The sequence below is a fragment of the Triturus cristatus genome, chromosome 1_2 (assembly GCF_964204655.1).
Source record: "Triturus cristatus chromosome 1_2, aTriCri1.1, whole genome shotgun sequence".
NCBI classification, from domain to species: domain Eukaryota; kingdom Metazoa; phylum Chordata; class Amphibia; order Caudata; family Salamandridae; genus Triturus; species Triturus cristatus.
The window spans coordinates 341,322,582-341,335,080 of NC_140580.1; the positions used below are offsets into that span (position 1 = coordinate 341,322,582).

The 12,499-nt window shown below is 42.1% G+C and overlaps 1 protein-coding gene across 5 annotated transcripts in view; it reads left to right on the forward strand.

Annotated features, from left to right (window-relative positions):
• Positions 1 to 12,499, forward strand: part of LOC146867287 (tyrosine-protein kinase STYK1-like) — a 340,395-nt gene that overhangs the window by 303,107 nt on the left and 24,789 nt on the right. For all 5 annotated transcript variants that reach the window (XM_085604031.1, XM_085604040.1, XM_085604025.1 and 2 more), the window contains one exon: positions 5,988 to 6,084. In XM_085604031.1, coding sequence (XP_085460157.1) covers positions 5,988 to 6,084 — 97 coding nt within the window. The remainder of the gene's footprint in view (positions 1 to 5,987; positions 6,085 to 12,499) is intronic.

Genomic DNA, 12,499 nt, shown 5'->3' on the forward strand with positions numbered 1-12,499 from the left:
ACCCTACTGTTGCACCCCCTGGAGTCAGAATAGTAATTTTTACCCCTATACTATCTAATACTTACCTTAAATGCAATTTAATATTATGCGTTGTAATGGTATGCGTTGTAAAGGTAGTATGCGTTGTAATGGAATGCGTTGTAAAGGTAGTTTTTAAAAATGCGTTGTAGTGTCATGCGTTGTAATGCAATGCGTTGTAATGGATTTTGCGTTGTAAAAAATGCGTTGTAAGTGCATGCGTTGTAAAAGTGTGCGTTGTAACGACATACATCCGCTAAAAAGAGATACACTTTCTTTAAACATTTCCACAAAATCATTAATGATGTACACCGTACGTTGATACTCACCATCCTAGTACCTCTCCTCTAGGGTGAGGAGGCTGGTATAATGTTAGCCTCCATTGTATTTAATGAAATCAAGATTCTCTCTACATGTTAATTGGAGAATCGCCATTTCATTACAAGACCAGCGGCTACTATTATGCATGTTTAAAGCCATCCAAAGCTACACTACTAACATGCTCTACTGGTCTCAAAAATACTTTGCAAAAGTATTTGCTTTTGACCTAACTGCTGTTTTAAGTATTTCAGATAGTGAACCACCTGCACAAAAATCACAACCATACGTACCCATCTGGCTAATGTAACAGTAGATACAGCTTTATAAGGTTTTACATAGGATAAAAGCAGCTGATCAACACTATGCGCTCTGAACTCCAGGACCTTGCTTTCATACACTCTCATACAACTTACCACACATAATTTTTCACAATCATGGAAAAAAGGATAGAAGACTGAATCTGACATTGTTTTCGTTCTTTTCCAAAAGTCAACGTGTACACCTTCTGATGAATAGAACCTGCTAGGTAACTGAAGAGCCTTGATGTCTGAGACTCTCCTAAAAGAAATCAAACAAAGCAAGGTTGCTAACTTCAAGGATAATCTTTTAAGAAAAAGGTCAACATTGGCTGGCCAAGATGTAGAAAGCTTGAAAATCAAACTGACATCCCAGAGGGACGCATACCGATCCGTAGGGGGTCTTCTCAATCTCACAACTTTCATCACTCTTCTTATTAAAGGATTACTCCCAATTGCCAAATTATTAATCAGTGCATGACCTGAAGAAATAGCAGGTCTAATAACTGAGTTAAAAAGATATGCTAGATAATTGTCTACCTGGTGTAGAGGAGCTTCCACGGGATCCAGATGCCTTTCCGCGCACCAACTGCACCATTTCTTCTAAACACCTTTTTCTTGTTCCTGGGGCAATGACTCATCCAGTAAGCCCTTATCTTCTCCTGAAAGACCTGAATATCTGCTTGAACCCCTGAAATCTTCCAGACAAGAAAGTTCATTTTCCCCACTAAAACCAAAGGATGTTCTTCTCCATCTGAACCCTGTAGAAGACCCAAGGATACTGGGACCAGTCTTGGTATGGCTACTGCAAGTTCCATCACCCCTGGGAACCAAACCTGAGAACTCCAAAAGGGAGTCACTAGGATAATGTTGCAGGTCTCCAACCTCATTTTCCACAATACTCTCTGAATCATGGAGAAAGAGGGAAAGGCATAGCCCTTCTTCCTGTCCCAGTGCTGCAGAAAAGCCTCCACAGCTGCTGCCTCTGTGTCCGGCCTCCAACTGAAATACCACGGTACTTGGTAAGTCAACCTACTTGCAAATTAGTCAAATCTTGTAACAAAGTGAAAACCTCTAGATCTAACTTCCAATTATTGGAGTCCCGGAGATATCTGGAATTCCAGTCCGCCCTTACATTCTGAAGGCCTGGAATATACTCCGCTCTTAGCACAATCATGTGTTCCCAACAAAAATACAAATTTGTCTCACCAAATCTGCCAAAGCTTTTCACCTCACACCTCCCAAGCGGTTTATATAAGAAACTGCTGTTAAATTGTCTAATCGTATCAATGTATCGGAATGTGTCAATAATTCTCTGAAACTCATTAAATCATTCAGATCAGTCAACATTTCTAAACAGTTTATGTGAAGTGACTGTTCCTCCTTTAGCCATCTTCCACCTGCTGGCATCTGATTCCACGACCAAGTCAGGAACATTACCGAAGAGGACCTTGCCATTCCAATCGGGCTTCCGCACTGGCCACAGCACTGAAACAGCCATCACTCACATAGTGGACAACGCTCTCACTTTACTTGACCAAAATGAAGCTTACCTTTTAATTCTGCTCGATCTCTCATCTGCATTCGACACTGTCAAACATGACAATGTACTCTACCTCTTAGAACGCAGAATGGGGCTCTCTGGCACGGTCCTTAAATGGTTTTCCTATTTCCTCAACAACAGAACACAAAGAGTTAAATCCAACCAGTCTCTATCCAACCCTAGTCCTTGCACACTGGGTGTCCCTCAAGGATCCTCACTCTCCCCCACACTCTTTAACCTCTCCCTTGAACCATTGACTGTAATTCTGAAAGCCTCCAACATCCAATATCACATGTATGCGGACGACACCCAACTCTACATGAAAATCTCCTCCCCGATGACATCAAATCTCTCAACGGAACCCTTCTGAAAACCCTAAAGTGGCTAACCTCCAACCATCTCATATTAAACGCCCTCAAGACCAATTCCTCCTCTTTGCTCCCGCTAGGCAATCCACCACTGTTGTGAAATATCTCTGTAACCTCACCGCCCTCAACTGCACACCACACATCATTGACTCCACTAAATCATTGGGAGTTGTGCTAGGCAAGAACCTAAAAATGCAAGACCACATCAGATCATCGACCAAAGGAGCAAACTTCCAACTTTGCATCCTTACAAAACTCAAACCCTACCTTCCCCAAGACGACTTTAAATCGGCGGTGCAGGCACCTGTCATCTCTAGACTAGAATACGGCAGTGCTACTCTATGCGGACTGCCGAAACTCAGTTTAGCCCACATTAGAGCATCTCTAAATACTGCTACTAGACTTATCACGGGTTCTAAGAAGACCAACCACATTTCGCCAGACCTGAATTTGCTCAATTGGCTTCCCTTTGAGGCAAGGATCCAACTAAAGATCACTTGCATGACCCATAGAGCACTACACTTCAACACCCCACTCTACCTGACAAACAAGCTGGAACTATCTGAGGGCTCCAGGTCCACAAGGAGCACCGGCACACTGCTGCTCAAGCCAAAGAAATTTAATAGGCTTAAAATCTACAATCGCTAATTCTCTGGCGTTGCCCCAAGAATCTGGAACTCCCTTCCAGTGGAAACAAGACTGATTCCCTCTATCCTTGCCTTCAAAAGGGAAGTTAAAGCTCTACCAATGAACAATACTTTGAACTAGAAGCTTTGCTCCTCCTGCCTCTAGCTTACTGTACACATATCACTTGTTGCGACCCTTTGTTGCTGGCCATATCATCTGGTTTGCTCTTGTTGTATATTACCCTACTTTTCGTTCTCACCCAACCTGTTTCCTATGGCCGCTTTAATTTTATCCTGCTCCTTTTGTATTTTGTACCACTGTTTCCTTGATCTCTCTCCACTCGCCGTTTTCCTATGTCTGCCTCAACCGTATGTAAAGCGCTCTGATACCCAACTGGGTCATGTTCGCGCCATACAAAACTCAAAATAAATAAATATATACATTCCAAGCTTTGAGATTGCTGTATCACTGCTCCAGATCCTCTGTGCATCTCTTTTGATAGGGGAAGAGAATCTCTGTACCATAAGCCTTTCCTTAGGCCTCAAGCTTTCAATCTCTGGAGGCCCCTGTAATGTAGTGGGCCAGGAGAAATGGCCTGAATGGAGGATGACAAAAGTCCCAGAACTCTCGCCAGGTCTCTTAGAAAGATTTATTCGTTGGACAAAGCTGATTACACCTCCTTCTTTATCTTTGTCACTTTCTTCTGCGCAAAATCAATTGAGATAGAATCGTATGTAACTGAAAACCCCCAAACTCTATGATTTGAGTGGGAACCATGACAGACTTTTTTGCATTCAGTTTGAAACCTAGGTTCTTTAGAAGCTCTATCGTCCATGCCAAATAATTCAGAAGCTCCAACCTGTCCTGAGACATAATAAGGATATCATCTAGATGAATAATTAGGCAAACTCCTCTCTGACTGCACAAGGTTACTACAGGATGAAGCACCTTGGTAAAACACTGCAGAGCCAAGCACAGCCCAAAGGGAAGGTAGAGGAAGTGATAAAGAATGCCCCTCCATGTGAAGCACAGATGCTTCTAACTGTCCCCATCCATTTTGAGACAGGAATTAGCGTCCCTTTGTACAACATCTGGGTTACTTCCCAATCTATCTGAGACACCTTCTCTGCATCCAACACCAACTCTCTGGGTTTTTCCACTTGAACTAGAACCTCCCAAAAATCTATCTTGAAGCCACCAACAGTTTATAACACTCAGGTGTCCCTTGTGATCTTCTCTCAATTGTGAATAAAGAATTTCAACCCTCCCCGTACCTTTACCAGGGAAGAAGCTATACTGGTCACCTTGAGATCCTGAACTTGAAGTCCTAGCACTTCCTCCATGGCTTCTCGAGATTCTCCCCCTCTGGGGATAGAATTTTCAATTGGTGCAGTAACCCTTGCCATAGATACGAAAGCTTCTCTGCTCTTGTGGATAAAATGGGGACCTGAAGGAACCGTGGCTCCCAAATTGAAGTCTCATAAATAAACATTTCTAGCAGAAGAAATAATACGTTATAGTCAGTGCCTCACCTGACTCTGAGAGGCCAGGCAGCCAGCTAGTCTCCGATAGCACCAAATGCTAGTGTGCATGTACCTCATTCTCTGAGTGACATCATGATGCAGGGCTTACCTCTGAACCGCCCACATGTTCCAAACAAAGTGGCATCGGGAAACTATCGGCTTTGTCACACTGATACAACGAACTCCCGGGTGGTTGTCTGCATTGCCCAGTTTTAGGAGAGGCAGCATGTCACCCTTCTGCCAATGCTCCAGAATTTCTCCTGGACAGGTCTCAATGTGCTTGGGCACAGTTCTCTTACTGCAGTTTCACTTTTGTTAACTATGAAAATGCCATGGAACAGCACAGATAGAGAGCTCTCCAGAGAGGTGTGCACCTGTACAAGTCTGAGAGTCTGTCCAGCAGCATAGACTTTAATTCAAAAGGCACACTACGCTGCTGATTAGAAGAAAGGTAAAAAGCTTTACATTTTCTAAACCTCTGGAAAATGGCTGAATGAAATTATTAGATTGATAGAGGAAATATCATTCTTCATCCCTGTTTGTATTTTCTAGAACACAGGTCAGATGTTTTGTGAAGGGAGGAGAGACATCTGCAGTGTGCCCTAGGACTTACAAACAGGGAAAAGACCTAATATTTTCCTATCAATCCAATGATGTCACTTAACAGTGCAGTGGCTTTTTCTTATTAGGTTTGTGCCCCACTGTTGGCACAGATCACCAGCCTCCACTACTATGGATATACACTGTTCCTTCAAGATCACTTTCAAGGCTTGATGGCTGAGTTGAAATGACCAAGTGTATGAGCACAGCCATTACGGAACCTGGGGCAATTGAACAAGGCATCCTGGCAAACACTAACCAATAAGACTCTGGTAGATATTGACTGGTCAGCCTCTGTGCAACGGAAGCATTCTAATGAAATTGCTAAATTGGTTTTCAATGCTATATACCAGGGTTCTCCAATGTCAGTCTTGGAGGGCCAGATTTGTAAGGTAGCTACATTTATCTAAATGTGGATAATATGCTAAACATTTGGCATGGAGCCTGCCCTCTAGGACTGACATTGGAGAAATCTGCTCTATGTGTTTGCTGTAGCTTTTTAAGTAAAGGCTTCTTTTCCATTACCTTCCCCTCTCCACCTTCAAACATTAAGGTGCAAAGGTGCCACATTTAACACTTTCGTTTGTGATTTATAGTTAAGTATTATGAAAAAGTCAAATATCAGGAAGTTTGAGTCTGTAGTGCTGGCTAAGGGCAGAATGTGACTGTTTATTGTCCTCTTTGTTTGTAGGGTCCCCGCCATATCCGGATCTAATGCCGCCTGAAGTTCTCCCAAACCTGCAGAGTGGGCACCGCATGGAGAAACCAGAACAGTGCAGCAAACATCTGTAAGTGTTGTATATAAGGGCTGCATACATTTATTTAAATGTATTTTGTGCAAGGAAATTAATGTAGTCTTTTCCACATTCTTCTAATATGGTTAAATATTATGGGGGATATTTACAAACCCCTTGCGTTATTTTTGCGCCGCCATTCTGTCACTTTTTGTGATGCAGCAGCAGCGTAAAAATGCGCCCCATTAACAACATGACGCATCTAGGGAGATACGTCACGTTGTAAAGCCCTGCGTCACATTATACCTGCGTCAGGTATAATGTATGCAGGGTGGGCGTTCCAACGCAAAAAAGCCTCGTAGAAGTGACACAGTGGAATCTACAAGATTTCACTGTGCCACTTCTAGGACGCCACTGCGTCAAATTCTTACGCCTGCTTGAAGCAGGCATTTGGAATGATGCAGCACAATGAGGATAGGCCTCCCCCTGCATTGCTGGAGTTACGTCCTGCTTGCAACACGACTCCAGCAATGCGTGACTTTTGCTTCAACAGATGCGTCAGAATTTCTGACGCATCTGTCAATTCTTGTGCCATGGTGCGCCGTATTGTAAATACGGTGCATCCATAGTGGCGCAAGGGTTTCTCAGGGTGGCGCAGGGAAAGTGCCGCATCTTTACAGGTGCGTCACTTTCTTGTAAATCTGCTCCTATTTCTCTACAAGATTAACCTAATTCCAATTTACTCTCTTTATATCATTGTCCGAAAGTGGATGTTCATTGCTGAGTTCATGACAGTGTGGTTCTTGTGTCCAAGGAGGCAACAGTTCCTGGCAGAAAAAAATTCTGTTGACCCCTTTGATGACTTTTCATAATTGCTGGAACAAACCTTACATTTAAGTTATTTGAGTGTTGGCTTGTCTCCTTCCACCAAAAAACTTCCAGAATAAATGAAAATGTGTTAATGATTTATTCCAAAATTATGTTGAACTTCTAGGGCCTAATGTACAAGAGGTTGATTTTAAAATTTGGAAGTAGGAATTTTTAATGAATCACTATTTCCCAATCACAAAGTGATTGTACTAAGGCTTGTCATTACCAAATAGCAAATTGTTAATGTACGCTATCACATTAATATCGATTTCAAATTAGTGATATAGTGAGCATTTCAAATAGTGATTCATTTGTCACAAATTGTGAACGTTGCAGCGGCAGTACTTGATGACTTTTCAGATCAAGGAAGTGTGCCAAAAGCATTGTAGCTCTGAGAGAAGCACACTTATCCAACACTACTTACATCAGAATATTGGCCATAATTGCAAGAAAAGAGCCACAAGAGAAGAGGTGGGAAGGAAAAGCTAGAGAAGTTCAGTGCCAGGAATAGGAGATCCTGGTTGAAGGACGTATCACTGAAAACAAGAAACTCTTTCAGAAGACCACACTCACAATGCCAGAAGCCAACAAATACAAATATGGAGGCAGATTCAAGGGCATATTAACACTGTAGGAGTTTCCTGGAGAAATGTGGAAGAAATCAGTAAACATTGGTATGTCCTAAGCTCTAGGAACAAGGAGCGAATTGCCAACTAGAGGCATGAAAGAGCAGACACAAGCTGGAGACCCTGCACTGAGCCTCTACCTTCATCAGCGAAGAAGCTGATAGAGTCACCTTTCCATCCAGGCAGTGACTGGAGTATCATATTTCGATACATCAGCTCCAGGACAACATACACCAGGTGAATTTAAATTTGAAATTTTATTTCAAAAGATTTACCTTTACAAATTGTGCTTTAATAACTCAAAATAAAACTAAGTAAATAGCTCAAAATACAAACTTTAGTAGAACATTCCTGTTAGAAATTGGGTTTCTCGTTGGCAGAGGTAGGCCCCCCGTCCAAGCAGGATTCGCATTCGTATGCATGGTAAGTCAGATACACACCATAAATTAACCTGTACTCACCCTCTGGTAGCTTGGCACAGAGCAGTCAGGCTTAACTTAAGAGACAATGTGTAAAGTAGTTGTGCAACACATCAAATTGTAACACAGTGAAAACACCATAAAAAGACTTCACAACAAATTGGAAAAATAGAATATTGTTTTCTAAATGGAACAAGATCAAAATGACAAAAATGTATTACCTAGAAGTCAAGATATGAATTTTTAAATATTAAATACAAAATTAGTGCTGAGAAGCAATAAGCTCCTAAAAAGTTAATTGGTTGCGCTGGACCAGACATAGACAAGAGTTCCGGCCAAACATGATGGAGCATGAGTCAGATACAGGACCCACTGAGCATAAGTATCTTAATCCTGGTCGCAAACAACGAGAAGCGTAGTGCAGCTGAGCGATGCATCGGTGTCGATCCCGCAATAGAGGAAATGGCCTGATTTTCTCCACGCAACAATGGCAATGCACCAGTTCCTAAGCTGAAGTGCCAGTTCTGAGATATGTTGGTTCCGAAGCCGATGCACCAGGTTTCTCCACGCAGCCAAAGGGATGCGTCGATCGTCCTTCGGCAGTGGTGGTGGTGCAGTTGTTCCGTTGGCAATGCAATTGGGGAGAAAATGTGGCCTAACTTCTAGGGTGGAGCTGGGGAACCGGATTCGAGTCTCGGCAAGGATGTTCAACATTTTGTGATTCTGAGCAAATCACTTAATTTCCCAGTGCCTAACAAAAATGAATGCATCCATCTGTAACGTAACTGGTGCTCATATAAAGCGCTCTGAGACCTTTGGGTGTAGTTTGCGCTATATAAAACTCCACCCCAAAAAATGCGCTGGTTCCAAGATTGATGCTCTCGTTCTGTTCCCGCAACAGCACCAATTCTGCTCTCACATTAGACGATGCGTCGGTTCCGCTGGATGAAGCACCTGGATCCACTTCCAATGAACCAGGCACAGGAGCAGGATGGAAGACTTTGATGTCCCTGAGTCTTCTAAGAACAGGAAGCTAGTGAGTTTGCCCTTGGAGTCCCTCTGGGTCAAATGATGAAGGTCCAGTCAGAGAGAGCAGCAGACAGCATGGCAGCACAGCAGTGCAGCTGTCTTCCAGAACAGCAGAGCAGCAGTCCTCAACAAAGCAGTTCTTGGCAAGTTGGTTTCAGGTCCACAAGTGTACTGAGTTGGTAGGGTCAGAGGTCCAGTACTTATACCCAGTTGTGTCTTTGAAGTAGGGATGACTTCAAAGAAGGGTCTTTGAAGTGCCCAGAGGTCCTTTCTTCCTGCCATGGCTCCAGACTTATTACATGAGGGTATGCAGCCTTTGTGTGTGTGGAAAGGGCCCAGTCTATTCAGGTGTAAGTGTGAGGCTGTGCCCAGTTCCTCCCCCTTTCCTCTCAGGGAGATGCATGAAGTCACACCCAGTCTTCCTTTGTGTGTGGCTATCTAGTGGGAATACCCAAAGTGAACTGCCACCCAGCCAGTGGTCAAAGAGAGTTAGCAGGCACCAAATGGCTAAGAGCAGTAAAATGCCAATATTTCTAAAAGTGGCATTTTAAGAATAGTAATGACAATCCAACTTTAAGATTAAAGAGGATTTATCATTACCATTTCATAGGTAACAAACATGACAGCTCTACCTTCTCTCAATTAGGAATTACAGCTTATTAAATGTAATAAGGAATCCCCAATGTTAGCTTATGAGAGGGGTGGGCCTCTCAGCAGTGAAAAACAACTTTGGGAGTTTTTCAGTACCAGGACATGTAAAACGTAAAAGCACATGTCGTACCTTTTCATTACACATCACCCTGCCCTGCATGGCTAACTTGGGCCAACTTTAGGGGTAACTTGTATGTAATAAAGGGGGAGTGAAAGGGTTGGCAAGGGGGTCAGTGTAAAATACACACACACAGGCTCTGAGGGGGCAGCCTGAGGCATGTTATAAGGCTACTTGAGTGGGTGGCACAAGCAGTGCTGCAGTCCCACTAGTAGCAGTTAATTTACAAGCCCTGGGCACATGTAGTGCACTTTACTGGGGACTTACAGGCAATTAAATGTGCCAATTGGGGATACGTCAATCAAACCATGTTTAGGTGAGAGAGCATTTGCACTTTGGCACTAGTTACCCATGGTAAAGTGTCCAGAGTCCTAAGGCCAACAAAAAAGCAATCAGCAAAAATATGAAGCAAGCTGGCAAAAAGTTTTGGGAAGACCACCGTAAGGCTGTTAGGTCTAACAATTCAATTTCCGTTCTTATGTATATCACAGATAGTGAATGAGGGATACTGTAGTTCTTGGTGACTGAGGCTTACCTTCAATAGAAATTAAAATATATAATTTCATTTTAAAAGAGATCAAATAAAGCTGGACATTTTTATTGTGACTAAATATTGTTTTATCGGTTTAGGTATCATTAGCATTATTCAACTTACATTTTGTAGGTAACATCAATTTACAGAGCGATATCTTACGTCATTACACAAATAGAAATGACTTTAAAGTAGCTGTGTACCCAAAAACAGCCAACTAGCCAGAATAGTCAGGTGCCAAGATTTCAGTTCATGAGGGCAGAGGGAAGGGGTTAAGCTGTAAGTGTTGTGCCATTTGTGTTGATCTTCAAGTTATCTGACTGTGATGGAGGAGAACGGAAACTCTGGGTAATGGCGAGTGAGAAAGCTAGACCTCTAACCACCGCAGTAGTGAGAACTTCCACATTAGCAAATGCATGTCGAGTAAAGCATTTTTAACCACACCACACAAGTCTCTTTGGCTGTTATTTGTTTGTAACTGTATTGCTCTCCAGTTTCGTAAATAGTTTTTCAGCCCAGCCCGGGGTCCTTTGTTTTTTTGACCCAGTATGGATTTCTCCCATAGTGCTTACCTAAAACCCCTTCTTTGGCTTTCCCTGTTTAACTTTTTTATCGGATCACTTTATCTGTTGCAATTTATTGGATTATGATTCTTGTGCATCCTGGGGAACAACATTAGTATCCTCATTGACACCTGATCTAATGATCATATCACTCACCCAGGACTCGCGTAAGCTTGCTGGCTTTGTTGTGGCTGGGGTACAATGTAGATTCTCCAAGTTTTAATGATCAGAGAATCTGGATTTCATTAAAGACACGGAGGCTAGCATTATGCATAACCTTTTATTGCCACTCCAAACTGCATCACTTTAAAGCATTTTTTTTAGTACACCCAGAAATCCAGAATTAGAATATCACCACAGTCCATATAAGCCAGAACACAGCAGACATCTTCCTCTTTTCCATCCTGGGCAACGACATTAGTATCCTCATTGACACCTGATCTAATGATCATATCACTCACCCAGGACTCGCGTAAGCTTGCTGGCTTTGTTGTGGCTAGAGTACAATGTAGATTCTCCAAGTTTTAATGATCAGAGAATCTGGATTTCACTAAAGACAAGGAGGCTAGCATTATGCATAACCTTTTATTGCCATTTCAAACTGCAGCACTTTAAAGCATTTTTTTTAGTACACCCAAAAATCCAGAATTAGAATATCACCACAGTCCATATAAGCCAGAACACAGCAGACATCTTCCTCTTTTAGCTGCTCCAAGAAACTTCCTGAACTTCATCCAAATAATACGACCAACAAAGAAATTATCCTCCTTTCTTCTTCCATCATTGATCTCTAAATTCTCTGTCAAATAAAAAAACGTAACCTCAAATGAATACATTAATTAAGTATACACGTCCCCGTTATATTTTTATACATTTCAAACTTTTCTCTTTACTCATATACATATTCTCACCCTACCTTATTAACTTACCTGGGACAGGAGGGTCGGATAATTCTAGTCTCCGTGTCTTTAATGAAATCCAGATTCTTTGATAATTAAAACTTGGAGAATCTACATTTCATGTCAAGACTGGAGGCTAGCATTATGCATGTTCAAAGCTGTGATAACACCACAGCTGAAACATGTTCCGTAGGCTTCAGATAGAATTCCCCAAATACACCTGCATTAGACCAGTCTGCAGCCTTCAGAATCTCTTCAATGTGACCCCCATGCAAAAACGTTACTCGCCATAGCTCCTCTCACTGAATGTGTTCCAAATGTAAACATTTCCACTCCCGAGTCTAACATACACCATTTCACCCAACGACCAATAGTTGCCTTACTCACCGCATTAAATGGTTTAACATACAAAACCAATAACCGATTCACTCGATCTCCCATAAATTCCGCCACTCTACTCTCATACTCTTTTAAACATCACACAACGCAAAGCTGCAGATGCTCCCCAAATCTTGGGTAATAAATAGAAGATGACATTGTCTTAGTTCTTTTTGTTATATTAAAAATCACCTCATATGGATTATAAAATCTAATACTCACCTCTGAGGCGCGAACATCTGAAACCCTTCTGAAAGATATGAAACACAAAAGTGTAGCCAATTTGCTACTCATCTGCCGTAATGAGAAATACCTATTACATGACCAACTTATTCTCTTTTTCAAAACTAAATTTACATCCCATAAATGACTATACCTAGGCTT